The following is a 20,596-nucleotide window of genomic DNA, read 5'->3' as shown; positions in this document are numbered from 1 at the left end:
AGGGCGTCAGATCTTGTTAAGGATGGTTGTGAGCCACCATGTGGTTGCTGGGATTTGAACTCCGGACCTTCGGAAGAGCAGTCGGGTGCTCTTACCCAGTGAGCCATCTCACCAGCCCCTGGCTATTTATTTATTAAAGTGTATGTGCGTGCGCTCGTGTGCACTTGCTTGCTTGCACATGAGTGCCCCAGCATTGGATAAAGCGAACATAGCAATAGGAACATAATTCAGCACTTGGGAGGTAGAGGCAGGAGGATCAGAAATTGAAGATAATCTCTGATACATAGCAAGTTTAAGGCCGGCCTGGATTGAGACATAGTCTTGGAGCAGCAGCTGGGCTGGGGATATAGCTCACTGCTTAAGAGAGCACGCTGCACAGACATGGGAACTGCAGTGTGAATCACCACAACAAGTCAGTCAAGTTGGCCCTACATGCCTGCAACCCCACATGCCTGCAATCCTACATGCCTGTAACCTTACATGCCTGTAACCCTACATGACTATAACCCTACATGCCTGTAACCCTACATGCCTGCAATCCTACATGCCTGTAACCCTACATGCCTGTAACCCTACATGACTATAACCCCACATGCCTGTAACCCTACATGCCTGTAACCCTACATGCCTGCAACCCTAAAAAATGAGTACAACAGAGACACGAAGGATGAGAGGCTTGAAACCATGAGTTCCAGGTTCCAGGAGAGACCCTGTCTCAAAGGAGTAAGGCAGAAAGTGAATAGATGACTTCCTACACACTCTTCCTTTGACCACACACACACACACACACACACACACACACACACACACACGAGAAAATAGCCATTTCTAAGTCATACATGATAGCCTTGGCCTATAATCCAGCATTCAGGAGGCAGAGGCAGGAGGACCAAAGGCTCAAGGCCAGAGGGCCTTTTTTTTTTTTTTTTTTTTTTTGGTTTTTCGAGACAGGGTATCTCTGTGTAGCCCTGGCTGTCCTGAACTCACTTTGTAGACCAGGCTGGCCTCAAACTCAGAAATCCGCCTGCCTCTGCCTCCTGAGTGCTGGGATTAAATGTGTGTGCCACCACGCCCTGCTTGAGGGCCTTCTTTAAGGAAAAAGAAAAGTGGACTGTGATGGTACCTCATCTTTAACCTCAGCACTTGGGATGCACAGGCAGGAGAATGTCTAAGTCCAGGGCCAGCCTGCTCTCCAAACACAGTTCCACAGTTAGACCTTAGTCTCAAAACGTACAACCAAAAAGGCAGCATATTTCTTACCCTCCCCTCTTCCGTTTCCTAACATTATTTATTTTCGGTGTGGGCCATGTCTCTCACGTGTGGAAGCCAGAGGACAACTCTGTGGGTTCATTTTCTCCTTCTGCCTGTACGGACTCCCTGCAGATCACATTCGGGTTCTCCAGCATGCACCTCAAGCGCTTTTACTCTGGAACCATCTTACTGGCCCCTTTAAATCTCCTGATCTTCTAAGATGGGCTGGGATGTCATAAGACCTAGACGGTTCACATTTTCAGTCATATTTCCTGAGTACACTCTTTTTCCCAGCATAGGGAGACACCTAGGGCCTTTCTTACAGTAGCCAGTGGCCCCACCCCTGAGCTACATCCCTAGCCCTAGGCTGTGAATTGGATGCTGAAGCTGGAATAGGGAACAGGAGAGGCAGGACACACAGACACTCACCAGGTAGGACAGCACGGGAGCTCATCCCTCTGGGGAAAAGCACAAGGCAAACTTCATGGAGGGAAGCTAAGTGTTCCAGGACTTAACAGCATGGTGGTGAGAGGTGAACAGGAATTCAGGGCAAGGAGCCCTCCAGCTGATACCTGATTAGACAGGGCTGGGGAAATGGCTCCGCTGGTAGAGTGCTTGCCTAGTACTCACAAGGCCCTGGCTCAGTTCCTGTACCCCTTAAAACCATGGTGGCCCATGCCTTAAATTCCAGTCCTTGAAATGTGGGAGCAGGAAGATCAGGAATTCAAGGTAATCCCCAACTGCACAGTTTTTTTTTCTTTCTTTTTTTTTTTTTTTGTTACAAACTGCACAGTTTTGCCGAGAACATAAATACAGAGGGTCCCCTTGGGGCTAATAGAGAGCTCAGCAGTTACAGATGTTCTCCGGAGGACCCAGGTTCAATTCCCATCACCCATATGGCAGTTCACAACTCTCTGAAATTCCAGAGCCAGGCATCCAATGCCCTCTCCTGTCCTCCCTGAGTAATAGGCACAAATGTGGCACATGGACATACAACCCAAACACCCACAAATATATATATATATATATATATATATATATATATATATATATATATATATATTTTTAAGAGAGCAAGAAAAAGATCGTCTCAGACACAGCTGTTGTGAGGGGTATGGTGCTGAGCAGAGGTCAAGCACCTGCTTGCTGCCGCTGACTCTTTATTTACATTTCTGGAGGGGGCCAATTTACGCTGGATCTCATGTAGCCCAGGCTAGCCTTGGTGTCATCTCTCCAAAGCTGGACTTGAATTTCTGATCCTTCTGTTCCCATCTCCCCGTGCTCTGACTCCCTCCCAGAGCCTGCTGGGGAATCAAATATGCCACCTCTGGCCTCACTCAGACCAAGCAAATGCTCTACCGACTGAGCGGTAGCCCAGGACTTTGTTATTTCTATCTATTTATTTAATTTATTATGTAGGTACGATTAGTCATAAATGCCAGAGGAGACACCTCTGAGGATCACTTCCTTAAGATACGTATTCCTTTGTCTAAATAAATCGTCAGCCAAGAAACTTTGCCCAAATGGACCGCCTATTTGAGGAAGCCTCACCTGTACTCAGCATCCACCCACATTCCAGATCCCGAGGTTCCCACTGCCTGGCAGACAGGCTCCACCATCCGGAGATGATCCCTTTCCCGAATCTCCCCTTCAATCATTAGGTTATCAGTATGTATACAGTCTTCTAGGGCAGCTACACAGGGGCAACGACAGTACGAAATAAGCATGTAGTGTCATGTTATAAAATTAGGAATTTTGCCGGGTGGTGGTGGCACACGCCTTTAATCCCAGCTCTTGGGAGGCAGAGGCAAGTGGATTTTATTTATTTATTTATTTTAAATTTTTTGGTTTTTCGAGATAGGGTTTCTCTGTATAGCCCTGGCTGTCCTGGAACTCATGCTGTAGAACAGGCTGGCCTCGAACTCAGAAATCCGCCTGCCTCTGCCTCCCAAGTGCTGGGATTAAAGGCGTGCACCATCACGCCGGCTCTTGGCAGGTGGATTTCTGAGTTCGAGGCCATCCTGGTCTACAGAATGAGTTCCAGGACAGCCAGGGCTACACAGACAAACCCTGTCTCGAAAAACCAAAAAAAAAAAAAAAAAAAAAGGAATTTAACCACCTGGTGTGATGGCGCATGGGGGAGGCGCCAAGAAGAACTGCGAAGTTTAGATCATCCTGGGGCTACCTAGGGAGATGGGGCTAAGGTAGGGTGGGGAGGCCACGGGCAGAAAAAAAAAAAAAAAAAAAACGGAAAAAGAAAGGAAACAGGGTTCAGTGGCAGAACCTAGAACTTGCCTCTCAAGGCCAGGGCCTCCTCAGACACGCACGCACTTACAAACTTCAGGAATGAGACAGCAGAGGTTCGAACCAAGCCCAAGAGAGAGACCCTGAGTGCAACTGCATCGGTCGCTCGCCCTTGCTAAGCTCCAGGCCGTAAATCCCGTAAATCCTGCGGACCCCGGGCTGGGGGTGGGAGGGGTGGAAATGGGCGGCACCTGGGGCGGCGGCTCCCGGCCTTCTAGAACCTGCGATTCCAGAACACACCCTGCGCTAACCTCAGTGGATGGGCCTCCCCGAGCGGAAGATGCCCCGCCCTCACCGCCTTCCAGACTGCTGGGTGGTCCGGGAGCCAGCCACTCCACCCGGGGGCTCCGCCTTCTGTGTCTCTGTGTGTGTGTGTGTGTGTGTGTGTGTGTGTCTGTGTGTGTGTGTGTGGGCCTCTGCACGCGTGCCGCGCATCGCCCGGGCAACCGACGCCGTGCGCGGTGCATTGTGGTCTGCAACAAAACGCGGGGGAAAGATCCTGAGGGAACCATTGAAACAGCGGGCCAATCGGGAGGGGCCTACGGCCACGGCCGGCCAATAGCGACGCGGGTCGGGGGCGGGGCCGCGGGCGCAGGGCGGGGCCTAGGGATTAGGCGGCGGCGGCTGGCGTGGGGCGGCTTAGATGCGCCACGGCTTCGGTAGCGACCGGCTGTCCTCTGCTGCTTGAGCGGCGCCCGCACCTTCCCTAGGAGCTCGCAGCAGCCGGCTGGCCTCTGCTCCACGGTGAGACCGGGCTCGGGTCCTCCCCGTCCTCCCCCGCAACCCCGGGCCTGCGGTGCGGACCGCGGGAGCTGCGCCTTCGGAAGCGGGTGGGGGCGTCGTCCTCAAGGGGTGGCGCCGGTCGGGAGGGCAGCGAGCGCGGCCCGCACCCCGACCCCGACCCTTCTCCCTCTTCCCCGCGCCTCGTCCCCACGCAGGTAACCATGTGCGACCGGAAGGCGGTGATCAAAAATGCAGACATGTCGGAAGAGATGCAACAGGACTCGGTGGAGTGCGCTACCCAGGCGTTGGAGAAGTACAACATAGAGAAGGATATTGCGGCCCATATCAAGAAGGTGAGGACCCGGCGCCCTGCTCCCCGATTCTGCGTCCCCCGGGCGCCTGACAGAGTTACCCGGTAGCGTTCAGGGCGGCTCGGGATGGATAGTTCTAGAAAGGACGCAAATGGATTTCGCGGCCCTCTGAGGAAGACCAGACCCTCAACGCCAGAAGTTTTTTTTTTTTTTTTTTAAACCCCCAGCTCCTTGGGGGAAAGCGCCACCTAGCAACGGTTTCCAAGATCAGGGAGCTGCGAGCAGTTCCCCCTGCTGTAGGATTCCTGCGCCGAGGATCCATCTGGCTGTTCCGGAGGGGGTGGGGTGGGGGGTGCGCCTGCCTGCGTGGGTGTTTCCAGCCGGGCTAGGAGATCTTGCCAGCCTTCCAGCCGGGAGTTAGTCGACAGTTCAGGGAAAGTGGGTGGCAGTGGTGGTTTTGGGGGGCTTGGGTGGAGGCTTGGTAAATGGCAGTTTTGTAGAAAGCTGGCGCAAGGCTGCCAACTTCTCAAGCTTATGTTTGCTGGAAGGGAAACTGGAAGCCGAAGCCGTGGGAGGGTTCCAGTGGAGAACGGGAAGATGAAAGACTTACATGGAACAGAAATGAATACCTTTTTTTTTTTTTTTTTTTTTTTTGACAAACGCAGCAGTATGTGCGTCTGGATTGTAAGACATTCTGCTTAATAAATGAGGTTTTCATACCGATTGCTGGATAAGATAGTAGGGGCCTTAAAGAATTTTACATCATCTCTGGCCCCGGTTCTATCCAAGTAATGAAGAAATTAACACATTGCTAGTTTTAATGTCCGTTGGGATGAGAGAGTCGGATAGCAATACTCTCTAACTTGCTAAATTTCTAAGTCCGGGTAGGAGATGTGGAGGAGAGTGATTTTTAAAGGATAAGACTGTCAGATTCTGTTGCATTTATTTCTCAGCCCAGCTTCATTTAAATAGTAATTGAGACTTTGGTCTTTGGGGGGGACTGGACTGTCTTCCTGGTTGGGGTGGATGGCAAATACAGTGGTAGGAGAGTTATCAGGAGCAGCCTGATGGAACTGCAAGTGCTGATGTCATCTACCTCCTTCGAATTGCTGAAGTCAGAGGTGAGATGCAGACGATGGGTCTTTTAACCCCAGCACTAGGAAGGCAGAGGCAGGCAGATCTCTTGATTTTGAGACCAAACCAGTCTTCATATCGAGTTCTAGGGCGATCAGGACTACAGAGAGACCCTGGGTTTTTTTGGTTTTTTTGGTTTGGTTTTTCCAGACAGGGTTTCTCTGGATAGCCCTGGCTGTCCTGGATCTCACTCTGTAGACCAGGTTGGCCTGGAACTCAGAAATCCACCTGACTCTGCTTCCAGAGTGCTGGGATTTAAAAAAAAAAACAAATAAAAACATCAAAAATAGTCAGGAAGTGCCGTCACTGAAACAGCTGTCCTTGAAAATGACCCTTCTGCTTTTGATCTTCTCAGCTCCCATTCCCGTTTTACCTCAGACTGCAAGCCTGTTGCATTAGGTAGATGATTTAGAGCCAGGGAACATTATTCTAAGAATTTGCTGGGGCTGTGGTGAGTGCTTGCCTGCATGGCCCTGGATTCAGTCCCAGTGTGGAGACAATTACAGACGCCAGGATTGCCCTTTCTGTTCCTACAGGCTCTGGAAAGTGGATCCTCCAGGTGTACCACTAAAATTCTGCTTTCTTCTTCCTAGGAGTTTGACAAGAAGTACAACCCTACCTGGCACTGCATTGTGGGCCGAAACTTCGGTAGTTATGTGACACACGAAACCAAACACTTCATCTACTTCTACCTGGGTCAGGTGGCCATTCTTCTGTTCAAATCTGGTTAAAAGCATGGACTGTGCCAAACACCCAGTGATCCATCCAAAAACAAGGACTGCATCCTAAATTCCAAATACCAGAGACTGAATCTTCAGCCTTGCTAAGGGAACACCTCGTTTGAATCTGTTGTGTTGTGTACAGGCCTCATTCTCTGTACAAGTCTGTGGTTATAAAATTAGTAAAACAGCTTACATTTGTATTTATTTTCTAGTCCATACTTCTGTACCCCATTTTTTTCTCCCTTAGGTCATTCCTTTAAAAATAAATCTGTTGGAGATGTATGTCTCTGTAAGTTTGTTCAAGGAAGATCGGGTTGATGAGACTTAGCAGTTGGTAAGTGACTGGTCTGTTGTCTGAGGTACTTCTGTTGTGTAGGGTTAGACAGTTTAGTTCTCTTGATGGAATGTTTGGCAGGCCACTCCTGTCTTTCCAGATGATTTGGATTATTAGCCACCGGTCTGAGGCCCTGGCCCTGTCAGCCTAGCACTTGGGAAGCTAAGGAAGGAGTAGAGCAGGTTCTAGGCGGGCCTGGATTAGGTGAGTCCCGCAAGAGTTCGCTTGCGAGGCTGCCGCTTTCACTGGCTTGCTCAGTCCATGTGAGTCACAGCTTCACTTGGTGACCTAGCGAAAGCTGTGGTCCCTGTGGTCCCGGAGTTGCCAGGTTCCCCCACAGTCAGTTTGGAGCTCCTGTAGCCCAAGAAGAGAGGCTTGCCTAGGAGACTCCTATGTTCTGTCAGGACCAGGAGTGTGAGACTTTGCTGTTCTTGTGTGTTGGTCAGTGGTTCTCAACTGTGTAGATGCTAAGACCATTAAAGGCATGCCCTACCACTGCCTGGCAACCTTAGTGTTCCTTTGTCCCTGCCAAGTACTGGGATTACAGATGGGCACCTTCTGATTGTTTTACCGTTTTGTGACAGACATATGTCTCCTACTTTCTGTAGAAATGATGGGTTACTTGGAGTCATGTGACCACAGATAGGGCAGTTCAGTGTGTCTATTTGAACAGGTAAAACTTGGCATGAATGGAGCCCCCCTCCCTCCTCGTGACCTGACTGTAGTTTTGGCCATCAGACTGTAATTGCTAAGTCTCCAGTGGCAGTCCCCAGAGCCAAGCAAGGCCAGCACGGCTGGACCCTGAGGGGTCTAATCTCACTTGATGAGGTTTTGTTTCAGGAGCTGGTGACTTGTATTTTCAGGTTTAGATGTGAGAACATGTTGCTATAGAAATAAAGTTGGTTTGATGGTGTATGGAGTTTATCCCAGCGCTGGCTAAAAAACAAAATACAACACATTCTAAGGTTTAGCATTTTCTCATGCTCTTTACTGCTGTTCTGAGATGATCTATAAATGACCCCTAGTGTGCACTATCTTACCTGACTGGTTTCTGCAGTTTCCTTTTTGTTTTCTGAAGACGGTTTCTCTGTATAGTCCTGGCTGTCCTGGAACTCACTTTGTAGACCAGGCAATAAAGGCTTGCACCACCACTGCCAGGCGTTTCTGCAGTTTCTTAATGTCAGATTCAAAATACATAGAAAATCTCTTAACATCACAATGGAGGGCAAAGAGATCAATCTCTGCCTAGGTGGTTCTTGGAACTGGAGGAACTGGGCTATATGCATAGTCATTTTCATTTTATTATTTTAAAGCTTCTCTAGAGAAGTATGAGCTCAGCGTGCAGTCCTAGCTGGCCTGGAACTTGTTCTGCGGGCTTGGCTCAGCATGTGGCTGTGCTGAGATGGCACTTTTGGGCCATCCAGGGCTCATAGGATTTTTTTAGATTTTTATTTAATTTTTTATGTAAATCACTGCGTGTGTGTGTGTGTATATACAGTCCCCACCGGTCAAGTGGGGGCATTGGGTTCCCTAGTACAAGTTACAGAGAGTTGTAAACCACCGTGTGAGTGCCGGGAGCCAAGGATGGCGTCTGTGCGGAGCACTGGTGACAGGACAGACATACATCTGTGTCACCTCTTCTAAGAAAGAGTAACAACCACACCCAATTTGTAAACTTTACTGCTTCACAGAATCCTACTTGTGTTTGCTTGCTTCTGGGGGACACCAAACCCAGGGCCTCCACGGGCCAGGCACGTGCTCCACTGAGCTGCACCCCAGCCCCAGATCTCAGCGGTGCTCACCGCGGAGCGAGCGCCTCACCGGCTGGGGTACGGACCGTGGCTTTTGGCCCTAGATTCCATTCTGGTCTGAAGGGCTGGTTCAGATTCTCCTTGGGTTCCAGTGACCCATTGCCCCTCTAGAAGACTTCTGTCCTAGAGGAGCTACGGACAAGCTTCAGAATTGCAGTCATGCTGGCTTTGCCAGACTCCCACTGCACGGCTAAGCCTTTAGCCAGGGTGCAGCAAGAACCAGGCCAGACATTTCTCAGCAGCCTGGGCAGCTACTAATGAGAGCTGCAAATAAAAAAAAAAAAAAAAAAAGGCAGGAGTCTGTCTCTTCCTTCCCGACTCTGACACTGGTCACTGATTGCAGAACATGAATCCAAGGTCTTACGGCTTTAAGAGGAGACGAATGGTCAGCGACTCTCATCGGTTAGAGATGACTGCCTTGTGCTCCACAGTAGAAACGGAGCTAGAGTTTGAAGCCAGAGTGAATGGCCACAATCCCTGTAGTCAGGTTCTCATAAGTCACCTTCTGAAAGCCTGCATCTTCAATCATGTCCTTGAACTCCTCCTAGAATGCAAGAAAAGACACTTGGGATATCTGAGCTTCACCTTCGGGGACTTTGTTGTATGTCACAAAAGCTTTGTACCTGATTTGGGAACTTCCGAATACTTTCTACAAGGTATTGGTAGGACTTCCAGTCTCCTGCAACGACCTCACCAATGACAGGGATGACCTGGAAGCTGTACAGGTCATAAAGCCTAAAAAACAAAAACAAAAGATTTAAAGCAGGATCTGGGCTTATTTCCTGGCTTCTCCACCAGTAACAAGGAAAAGTGTGTTTGTGGGTGGGGTAGCCTGGTCTACAGATTGAGTTTCAAGACAGCCAAGGCTACACAGTGAAACCCTGTCTCAAAGGGAGGGGGGAGGGGAGGAGAGAGGACTCCTGTGAGATGCCATCCCTTCGTGGTCATCAGGACACGGTAGGCAGGGGTCGCTGACTCTGGTGTCTACAGAGGTCAAGCAAGTGTCTGAGACAAGGCAGGAAGGCCAGGAGGTCCACAGCGGGGGACAGAGCTCCAGGAAACTGGCGGAGAGGCGGCTAACCCTGCCTCTGGTCCCTGCCTGGGGGATGTGCTCTGTCAAGCTTGTGACATCTGTTCTATCCACGGAAGCTGGAAGTCGATTTCCCGAGTTTAAGTTTCTGATTGGCCAGTGGGTTTGAGAGAGTGTCGTTCTACAGACTAGCCAGACCTGAAGCTCGTTCTACAGACCAGGTTAGTGAACTGGAGGTGATTCTCCTGCCTTAGCCTCCTGAGCAGGCCCGCGTGTGCGGGCTGGTTGAGGCTCTTCTGGCCTATGCATTTCCACTTGGGACTCCGTGACCTCTGAGCTCATACTCAGCGCCTGTGGCTGACTACCTCCTCTCTTCTTTGGGGTGGGGAGCCTTTAGTGGATAAGTTTATATAGCCCTGTCACTGACGCCAACCTGGAGATGAGGGGGTTGTTCACTTGGCTAAACTCCAGACAGAGAAACCGGCCTCCTGGCTTTAGGACCCGATGGGCTTCCTGGAGAGCCTGGGAGAAAGAGCAAAAAGAAGAGCCTCAGCCGGTCTCTCCTCAATTCCAGGAGGCAGAGGGTAGTTGTGCACTGCAACCATTCCCCATAAACTCCCTTTACATCCTTAGGGGTTACAGTGCGGGCGTTACCCCGCATCACAGGCCACTGTGGTCTGTGACTAGAGAAAGCTGCTGATACAGAGGGCACAGCTCCGTGAATATAAAGCTTAGAATTATCGGTCGCACCTCTTCCAAAACCTTTTTATGTGTGGGTGTTGTGGCAGCACGTCTGTGTACCCACTGTGTACGTGGTGCCTGCAGAGGCCAGAAGAGGGCGTCATATCCCCTGGAACGGCAGTAGAGGCAGGTGTGAGCTGCTATGGGTGCCAGGAATGGAACCTGGGTCCTCTGGAAGATCAGCCACTAAGCCATCTCTCCAGACCCCAACATAACAATTTTAATTAAAGGAATCTATCTGACAGAAAATGACATGTATGTTGATAATTCATTTTATTCCTTTTGTTTGTTTGTTTTTGTTTTTGAGATAGGGTTTCTTTGTGTAGCAACACAGAGAAACCCTGTCTGGAGGGGAAAAAAGAAGATGGAGGAGGAGGAGGAAGAGGAAGAGAAGGAAGAAGGAGAGGGAAGGAAAGAAAAAAGACAAAGAAGAACTGGGCTGCTCTTCCAGAGGTCCAGAGTTCAATCCCCAGCCACCACATGGTGGCTCACAACCATCTGCAATGGGATCTGATGCCCTCTTCTGGTGTGTCTGAAGACAGCTACTGTGTACTTCTATACATAAATAATTCTTTAGGACAGCGCGGGCAGCAGGCAGAGCGGCCCTGTGCCACCCCAACCCACGGAAGGTGCTGATCATCGGGGGTGGAGATGGGGGCGTCCTACAGGAAGTGGTGAAACACCCCTCTGTGGAGTCTGTAGACCAGTGGTGATCGATGAGGATGTCATTGAAGTCTCTAAGACGTCCTGGACCAGATTCCCAGATGACTCTTGCCCACCAACCAAGTGTTATAGGTCTCAGAAGGCTGCCTGGCTGGGTGCCCTGCTGGGTGGGCTCAGGTGTCTGCCTCTGTGTCTGTCTGTCTCTGTGTCAGTCTGTCTCAGCCCCACGCCTATGCCCTGGGACCCAACAAAATACATGTGTATTTATAAAAACAACAACAAAAATTCTTAAAAAAAAAAAAATAGAAAAGAAAAAAAAAGAACTAACCTCAAGGCCTGGAGAGGTTCCAGTCCCTAGCACCCACATCAGATGGCCTTTAACTGCCCATAATCCAGCTCCAGAGGACCCGATGCCCTCTGGCCCTCTAAGGGCACTGCGTATACAAGGTGTACAGCGACTCCCAGGGGCACACAGGCACACGCACATCAGTGAGAATATGTAAATGACAAGAGGGATATGGAGACGGCTCACAGCATACCAGCACGCACTGCCCCACACACAAATACACACTAATAAATACACTGAGGAGGAGAAAGAGACCTCTAAGCTTAAAATAGTCATCCCTCTTAAGTGCTAGCTCAGAACAGACTCGTCCCTCTCCTCAGCTGAGGTAGGTCTACTCCAGGGACACCATTATCCTCAAAGTCACAGAAGCTGAGCACACAGCTCTTCGTACCCGGTCAATGTGTGTGACATTCCGGATCCCAAATGCAATGGTATAAACGTCAAAGCTGTCGTCATTGAAGGGCAGTTCTTCAGCGTCTCCCAGCACCCATGCCAGTCCTGGAAGACAAAAGCCGCTCTGGTGTACAGAGGTTCGCTGGGTCCTAGCACCTAGGTGCTAGCTGTGTCCCATGCACCTGAGGAGGGAGTCTCAGGCTTTGTGGTATGTGTGCCAAATAAAAGGCACCAGTGTGGCGGGGATGGTCCGGTGACGTGGAGCCCATGATCCCAGGTCTGGGCAATGTCAGAAGTGAAGTGAGGGAGAATCCGAGGACTGCCTGGTGTTGTAGGGACCACGGGAGTGGTGTTGTGGGGATCATGGATTGCGACAGGAAGCGTGACACACCTGCCTTTACTGTACGCCTGCTGTTTTCACTGCCTGTCCTCCAATTTTGAGAATCTAGCTTATTTGGGGACAGTTACCTACTGGCATTTTCTCTCTCAGTGCTGGGGACAAACGCTGGCACTCTGTCCCAGGCAAAGGCTGCCCCTGAGATGCACATCTAGCCCTACCCTAAGCGATTTCCCCAGCCAGGCACTTCACGGTTACCACTGTGCTGAGAGCCCAGGCCTGATGTTTTGAGACTACTGTCACCCACTGTTACTTAGGTCCTTCACTTCAGCTGGGTGCGGGGCATCAAACCCAGAGCCTCACATACATGGGGCAAGCCTTCTGTCCCTGAGCCACAGTCTGATAGATTAAAAAATACTCTTGGTTTCGGTTTCTTATTTATTTGTCTATCACACATGTGGTAGAGGCCTAGGCCTAGACAGGCCAGAGGAGGTCACTGGTTCCTCTGGAGCTGGGCTTACGAGCTGCCCACACGGGTGCTGGGCACAGGTTCAGGTCCTCTGGGAGAGCAGGAAGCGCTCCTACTCACGGCACCATTGCTCCAGGCCCTGCTTCAATTTATCTGAAAAATGGAAATAAACTGGAGGGTTTTGGTTTGTTTTGTTTTGAATTTCGAATGACGTGGTGAATCTTATGTGTTTATCTACTCTATTGTCTCTTTGGTGAGCTCCCTACGCAAATCTGATGTCTATTTTTTTAAAAAGATTTATTTACTTTATGTATGTTCATTACAGATGGTTGTGGGCCACCATGTGGTTGCTGGGATTTGAACTCAGGACCTCTGGAAGAGCAGTCGGTGCTCTTAACTGCTGAGCCATCTCTCCAGCCCAAACTGGAAGTTTTGAATCAGTAGCTAGTACAGACGTCAGCATGTGCCTATTTCTGCAGCTGCTGTTCCCATCTACAGACACCCCCCCCCCCCGCTACCCGTGGATTCTATGTTGAGATACTTAAAGAGGGGCTAGGCCGAGAGATGACTCGGTTGTTAAGGAGTAGTTGTTGCTCTTGCAGAGGACCTGGGTTCAATTCCCAGCACCCACCTGTGGCCACAAACACCTGTAACTCCAGTTCTAGGAAATCCAACACCCTTTTCTGACCTCTTTGGGCACTAGGCATGAGTTCAGTGCACAAACATACAAGCAAGGAAAACATACATATAAAAATATAAGTCATTAAAAAAGAAAACCCGCTGGGCATGGTGGCGCACGCCTTTAATCCCAGCACTCGGGAGACAGAGGCAGGCGGATTTCTGAGTTCGAGACCAGCCTGGTCTACAGAGTGAGTTCCAGGAACATGCTGCGAAACCCTGTCTCGAAAAAAAAAAAAGAAAAAAGAAAAAACGGGACTAGATTCAAGTGTTGAAGGCTCAGAGGCAGAACAGACGGACAGTCCTGGGGGCAGTCCTGGGTTCAGCCCAAAGAATCAACTCTGCCCCCTTTTCTCTGAGTGGCCAGTAAGACAGACCCATGCTGGGAACACATTTAAATGCAGCTGAGAATGACCTTGAACTTCTGATCTTCCTGTCATAGGGTTATAGGCTTGTGTTTCTACCAGCTTGCAGGAATCCTCCTGCCACAACTTCCTGAGTGGGACTATATAACAGTGGATGCCACTGTTCCCGGCTCCAGTTCTCTTTTAATTTTAACTTCATTTTGGGATGAATTGAATGAAACTGTCCAAGGCCAGTTGACCAGGAACAAACTCACTTAAGCCCAGGCTGCCCTGGAGGTTTTGATTCTCCTGCCTCGGACTCCAAAATATCTGGGATTACAGGCCAGCATCACTGGCCTGGTTCTGCTTTCAGAAAACGATAGATTCTTATCAGTGTACTGTTCCTGAAGGATGTGGGTTCGGAGCTAACCGATTAACTAAGACCAGCACGAGGCTCAGCTGAGAAGGGTTCTCATCAAGCCTGACACCGAGTCTGCTGTTCTCTGACCTCTACAAAAGCACACTTGTGCATGCACGCACAGGCACACACTCGCACATGCCCCCCCCCCCACACACACAGAGGCATAGACAGACACACAAAACAGGCAAATTAATGTAAACTGTCACATAAATGTTACAGGAGGCCACTGTTTGGTCTAAGCTCCGCACTGGGACGCTGCACACGCACGCAGAAGATAACCAGACAGAGAGCTGAGGACTAACAGCCTCCCCTGAATCCTTACAAAAGGCGAGTCAGCGGGGAAGGCCTGCAGCTGGCCAGTCTCCGCCCTTCCAGGCTCCTCTGCAGATCCATCTGCAGATCGCAGCTCTGCCACAGCCAGTCAGCTCTTGATTCTCCCCTTTCTGTTTTCTCTAGCCTTTACCTTTTTATAAAGTCAACCTCCAGCAGCTGGAGAGACAGCCTGGTGGTTAAGAACACTGGCTGCTCTTTCAGAGAACACAGGTTCAATTCCTGGCACCCACATGGTGGCTCACAACTGTCTGTAGCTCCAATTCCAGGGGATACAGCATCTTCATAGACATACATGCAGGCAAAACACCAGCGCACATTAAATAAATAAATAAATAAAACCTTCTTTGTTTGGTCATTGAAAGTCCAGGCTGGTCTTGAACTCACAGAGACCCAGCTGCCTCTGCCTCCAAGGGCTCTGATGACACTAATGCAGCACCATGCTTGGACTGGAAGCCGTGTCACAGTCTCTGACTAAGGCTCTGTGTTGAGTAATGTTGGCAAATGACAGATTCCAACCGCTCAGCTGAGAGGCTTGGCTGAGTGTTTTTTGTTTGTTTGTTTGTTTGTTTGTTTGTTTGGTTTGGTTTGGTTTTTCCAGGCAGGGTTTCTCTGTGTAGCCCTGGCTGAACTGGAACTCACTCTGGAGACCAGGCTGGCCTCGAACTCAGAAATCCGCCTGCCTCTGCCTCCCGAGTGCTGGGATTAAAGGCGTGCGCCACTACACCCAGCTCCTGAGTGTGGTTTTTATGTGCACGCGTGTGAGCCTTAGTGTGTATAAGTGCACCACATGGGCAGAGGAGCCCACACAGGACAGGAGAGGGTGCTGCCGTCCCTGGAGCTGGAGTTTTCCCACTGCACGAGGAATATGGTCTCTTTACAAACCGTTCAGTGGCCATATTTTTTCATTCTATAGTGAGACAGGCAGAGGGAGGACCTGCTAGCCTGGGTAATGTGACACAGTGTCCTAAGCAGGTTCATGGTTATGCTATGGGAGAGACGGTTCCTGAGAGGGAATGTTACCTGTCGCTTACTGTTCTCACTTCTTACGGCCGACATTTTTCAGCGTGGGGTAAGACAGACAGCGCCTTTGTCTAATGACTGACTGTCTTCTGACTAGTATGGACTACTGACAAAGAGTCCTTCATCATGAAGACCAAGTGGGCTGTAGTCCGTCTAGGCAGCTCCTTGGTGTGTGAGGAGGAGGAAGAAAATAGTTGGCCTACAATAACCAGACATTCCCGGGGGGCGGGCGGGAATGGGGGGGGGGATGCTGACACTGCCCAGTGGACTTTCTTGTGATGCGCCCGCCCGTCTCTCTGGCTGCCTGCACTGCCTCGTAGAAGAGTCAGTTCAGCTGCTGGAAAGCCTCAAGAGGGCGCTACATCCAGCATCATTGGTGGTCTTACAAATAGTTAGGGCAAGCTTTTGTGGAGCTTGTTTAAGGTGACCTCACTACACAGCCTGGGGTAGGTTGGAACACAGGCAGCCCTCAAACTCACAAAGATTTACCTGGCTTTGCCTCCCAAGTTCTGGGATTAAAAGTATGCACCACCACACCAGGCTAGGGAAAGCATTTTGAAATATTTAATGGCCAGATGTAAAATCAGGAGTAGGACAGGCCGCATGTGCAAGAATCTGAGTTCAATCCCCCGGTACTGGAAAAATAGTTAAAAGAAAAAGCAGGGCTGGAGAGTTGGCTTAGCGGTTAAGAGTGGTTAACTGCTCTTCCAAAGGTCCTGAGTTCAAATCCCAGGAACCACATGGTAGCTCACAACCATCTCTAATGAGATCTGATGCCCTTTTCTGGGGTGTCTGGAGATAGATACAGTGTACTTACATATAATAAATAAATAAATCTTTAAAAAAAGAAAGAAAAGGAAAACTGTATGACTTCAGAAGATCATGCTACGAGTTCAAGGACAGCCTGGGCTACAGAGTAAGCTCCAGGTTAGCCAAGGCTATATATACAGTTAAGATACTGTCTCAAAACAAAACAACAACAACAAAAAACTTGAAAAAGAAGATTCTTAGGGCTAGTGAGATGGCTCAGTGGGTAAAGGTGTCTGCTGCCAACCCTGATGATATGAGTTCGATCCCCAGAACTAATCCTACAGATTGTCCTCTGACCTCCACAGGAGTGCTACGGCACCAGCACAATTTACCCCCTGCCCCCTTTCTCCATTAAATAAAAACTGAAATTAAAAAATAATTAACGCCGCCGGGTGTGGTGGCACACGCCTTTAATCCCAGCACTCGGGAGGCAGAGGCAGGTGGATTTCTGAGTTCGAGGCCAGCCTGGTCTACANAAAAAAAAAAAAATTAACAATGGCTGGAGAGATGGACCAGCAGTTAAGAGCGCTGGCTGTTCTAGAGGACCTGAGTTTGAGTTCCAACATCCAGTTGGCTTACAAGCCTCTGTAACTCCAGTTCTGAGAGATCTGATACCCTCTTCTGGCCTCTGTAGGCACCAGGCACCCTCACGCTGCAGAGACATATATGCAGGTCAAACACCTAGACACATGAAAAAAATCATAACAAAAAAAGAAGATCCTTGAGCTCTGAGCCACACAAGGTTGCCGGTCAAGCTTAGCGTGTGGCTCCAGTGCTGGGGCACACCTACGAGCTGTGCTAAGCACACACTCCATCTTCAGCTGCTGTGACTGCTCACACTTCCACAAGCTGGAGCACTTGACAGTTCAGCACCTGACGGGCACCCCTCACTGTACACACATGCAGACAGACACTGCCATGTCTGCAGAGGGACTCACCAGCTGTGTGTCCTTGGTCCAAGGCCTTCCGCTTCCCAACCTTTAGCATCTCCCTGTTGATGTCACAGACCGTGGCAAGTGAACCTCCCAAGGGATCCTCTTCATTCTGGTACTTTTTGGCAATTTCTTCCCAGGATAAATTTTGCTGAGTCCTTAGCTGTCTCCTCTGTCTCCTCTGATGCTGCGCCTGAACGTAACTAAGGAACCGGAACGAAATGTCACCTGCGGAAGGCCAACAGAAGGAAAGATGCAAACAAAACCAAGCAAACGGTCTCCCAAGGCCCTAAGAGTGATAAGAGGCCAAGAGGGACTACGTGGAGGACGGACATTTCTACTTCTTTCGGCAGAGACCAGTTCCTCACTCCCACTCTGACAATGGATATGTCTATGTTGTCCTTGAGGCTGGCCTTCAACTCCTGATCCTCCTGCAATGGTGTCCTGAGCTGATTACAGAGGCATGCTCCCATTCCTGACTAAACGAAGCTGACCAACTCTCCCTCCCTCCCTTCCTCTCTCTTCTTTCTTTCTCCCTTCTCTTCCCCTCCCTCCTCCTCCTCCTCCTCTTCTTCTTCTTCATCCTCCTCCTCTTCTTTTTCTTCAAGATTTATTTTATGTATATGAGTACACTGTAGCTATCTCCAGACACACAAGAAGAGGGCATCAGATCCCATTACAGATGGTTGTGAGTCACCATGTGGTTGCTGGGAATTGAACTCAGGACCTCTGAAAGAGGAGAGTGTTCTTTTTTTTTTTGGTTTTTCGAGACAGGGTTTCTCTGTGTAGCCCTGGCTGTCCTGGAACTCACTTTGTAGACCAGGCTGGCCTCAAACTCAGAAATCCGCCTGCCTCTGCCTCCTAAGTGCTGGGATTAAAGGTGTGCGCCTCCACGTCCGGCTCAAGGAGAGTGTTCTTAACCACCGAGTCATCTGTCATCTGTCATCTCTCCAGCTTCTCTCTCTCTCTCTCTCTCTCTCTCTCTCTCTCTCTCTACTGCTCATGTAGTCCAGTTTGGCTATGAGTTTACTCTGTACCTAAGGATGATTTTGACCTCCAGGGCCTCGTGTGTCCCCTTCCTGAGTACTGGGATTATATGTGTACCCCACCACACCTGGTGCTTACAATAATCTTCATATTAAGGGCTACAGTGTGACTTGGTTGGGAGAGTGTTTGCCTAGCACACACAAAGTTCGGAGCTTCCTGCCCAGTATGCCACACACCAAGCTCATAGTTTCATCCCTGTAATCCTAGCTCTTGGGAGGTGGAGGGAAGTGGATCAGGCCAACCTCAAATATATGACTTTGAAGTCAGCATGAGACCCATCTCAGAAAGAAAAGAAAAAGAAAAAGAAAAAGAAAAAGAAAAAGAAAAAGAAAAAGAAAAAGAAAAAGAAAAAGAAAAAGAAAAGAAAAACAAGCAGGCCAGCTTGGTCTAAAAAGCGAGTCCAGGGCAGCCAGGGCTTATTATACAGAGAAACTGTCTCTAAAAACAAAAACAAAGAAGCATGCGCCTGTAATCCCACTACTTGGGAGGCAGGTGGGTCTTCTTTAAGTCCTGCTCGATCTATGTACCAAGGTCCAGGCTGGCCATAGCGACACAGAAAGACCCCAGCTCTAAAAAACAAGAAACAAACTTTTATAAAGTAATATAAGTGGTAAAAGATAGCTCCGTCTGGGCAGGTTACACATCCACATATTCAACTGTGGATCCCCGTGCAGTGAGTGAGGAGCAAACCCACAGACTCGGTCGTCATTCCTAAACAACGATGCAGAGGAGTAGCGGCTTGCCTGGCGTGTGGAGCCGATTGCTCCATTGTTGCCTGGTGCTTCCCATCAGCCAAGCGCTGGAGGAGCGAGCCCAGCAACGCGGCTCTGCTGGGCTCGCCTCAGCCCAAGCACCCGTCCTCTTCACTGGCTGCTGCTGCCTTGTGTTGGAGGTGGGGGCTCTCATAGCCTAGGTTGTCCTCCGGTTTGTCATGTATAGAGGGATGACAATTTGTTTCTTTGGCCTACACCTTCTGAAGATTCGAATTATAACTGTGTACTTTAGGCAGTGGTGACGCACGCCTTCAGCCCTAGCGCTTGGAGGCAGAGGCGGCTGGATCTCTGGATGTGAGGCTAGCATGGTTTAAGAAGCAAGTTCCAGGCTGGTGAGATGGCTCAGTGGATAAGAGCACCGGACTGCTTTTCCGAAGGTCCGGAGTTCAAATCCCAGCAACCACATGGTGGCTCATAACCATCCGTAACAAGATCTGACGTCCTCTTTTGGAGTGTCTGAAGACAGCTACAGTGTACTTACATATAATAAATAAATAGATTAAAAAAAAAAAAAAGCAAGTTCCAAGACAGCCAGGGCTACACAGTGAGACCCTGCCTCGAGTATGTACTCTTGACCACTGAGCCACCTCCTCAGCCTATGGAGTTTGAGACAGGGTCTTGATCTGTCGCCCTGTCTGGCCTCACAGGTTCCACAGCCTAGAATCCAGCCTGGCTTTGCATTTACTTGAATCCCCCTGCCTCGGGATTGAACGTTTTCTGACACATACTTTCTTAACGCTTTCCTGCCAGGCACTTGGAGTGCAAGAGGAAACAAAGACCTACAATATGTTTTGATACCTGACGTGAGAGTGGATTGATTGGACAGGAAGGTGGCCTAAGTAGCTATGTCCTAAGTCGCTTGTGTAATGTGAGAAAAGGCTTCTCTCCAAACAGAAGGAAAGTGGATTAAAGGCCAAACGAAAGATACAACAGGAGAGGAGGGCAAAGCTCCATGACACAGCACTTAGCTATGGTATTTGTGAAGCCTGAGTTTACTCCCCAGCACTGAGGAGGAAAAAATAATGGGGGAAAAATAAACGAAGCTGGGCATGGAGTCCTAGGCCTGTAACCCCGGTGGCACCCGAGAGGCAGAGGCAGGAGGAAACGGGGTTTCAAGGCCAGCCTGGACCACAAAACAATGAAAACAGAGATAACAGTCATTCCAATGATGAAAGGTCACAAAACATGGGCCTTTTACCTTGTAAATTGCTCTGTTAGAAAAACGCCAGGCAGGGGCTGAAGAGATGGCTCAGTGGTTAAGAGCACTGGCTGCTCTTCCAGGGTCCTGAGTTCAATTCCCAGCAACCACATAGTGGCTCACAACCATCTGTAATGGGATCTGACACCCTCTTGTCCCATGCAGGTGCATAGAGATACAGCACTCATATATATACAATAAATTAAATCTTTAAAGAAAAGAAAAGCTCCAGGCACACCAGGGTTGGTAGCACATGCCTTTGATCCCAGCACTTGGGAGGCAGAGGCAAGTGAATCTTTGTGAGTTCGAGACTAGCCTGATCTACAAAGGACAGCCAGAGCTTCACAGAGAAACCCTGTCTTGAAAACAAACAGACACCTTTAATCCCAGCACTCGGGAGGCAGAGGCAGGCAGATTTCTGAGTTCGAGGCCAGCCTGGTCTACAGAGTGAGTTCCAGGACAGCCAGGGCA

At 49.7% G+C, this 20,596-nt stretch overlaps 3 protein-coding genes across 3 annotated transcripts in view; 1 reads left to right on the top strand and 2 right to left on the bottom strand.

Annotated features, from left to right (window-relative positions):
* Srsf9 (serine and arginine rich splicing factor 9) overlaps positions 1-4,501 on the bottom strand; it is a 33,888-nt gene extending 29,387 nt beyond the window's left edge. Inside the window, exons 1-2 of the mRNA XM_029533858.1 lie at positions 4,360-4,501; positions 4,099-4,261 (exon numbers count right to left, since the gene is read on the bottom strand). Of these exons, the coding sequence (XP_029389718.1) occupies positions 4,099-4,261; positions 4,360-4,501 (305 nt within the window). The remainder of the gene's footprint in view (positions 1-4,098; positions 4,262-4,359) is intronic.
* Dynll1 (dynein light chain LC8-type 1) lies at positions 4,188-7,813 on the top strand. The gene is made up of 3 exons (XM_021186860.2): positions 4,188-4,299; positions 4,494-4,631; positions 6,317-7,813. Exons 2-3 carry the CDS (start codon positions 4,500-4,502, stop codon positions 6,452-6,454), a joined length of 270 nt encoding a protein of 89 aa, XP_021042519.1. The 5' UTR covers positions 4,188-4,299; positions 4,494-4,499; the 3' UTR covers positions 6,455-7,813.
* The window catches only part of Coq5 (coenzyme Q5, methyltransferase), a 16,304-nt gene continuing 3,463 nt past the window's right edge, over positions 7,756-20,596 (bottom strand). Inside the window, exons 2-6 of the mRNA XM_029533857.1 lie at positions 17,114-17,335; positions 11,762-11,868; positions 10,054-10,142; positions 9,214-9,325; positions 7,756-9,134 (exon numbers count right to left, since the gene is read on the bottom strand). Coding sequence (XP_029389717.1) covers positions 9,033-9,134; positions 9,214-9,325; positions 10,054-10,142; positions 11,762-11,868; positions 17,114-17,335 — 632 coding nt within the window. The 3' untranslated portion in view covers positions 7,756-9,032. The remainder of the gene's footprint in view (positions 9,135-9,213; positions 9,326-10,053; positions 10,143-11,761; positions 11,869-17,113; positions 17,336-20,596) is intronic.

The sequence above is a fragment of the Mus pahari genome, chromosome 23 (assembly GCF_900095145.1).
Source record: "Mus pahari chromosome 23, PAHARI_EIJ_v1.1, whole genome shotgun sequence".
NCBI lineage: Eukaryota > Metazoa > Chordata > Mammalia > Rodentia > Muridae > Mus > Mus pahari.
The sequence above is the reverse complement of the archived record's forward strand: the minus strand, read 5'-3'. Positions and strand labels throughout refer to the sequence as shown.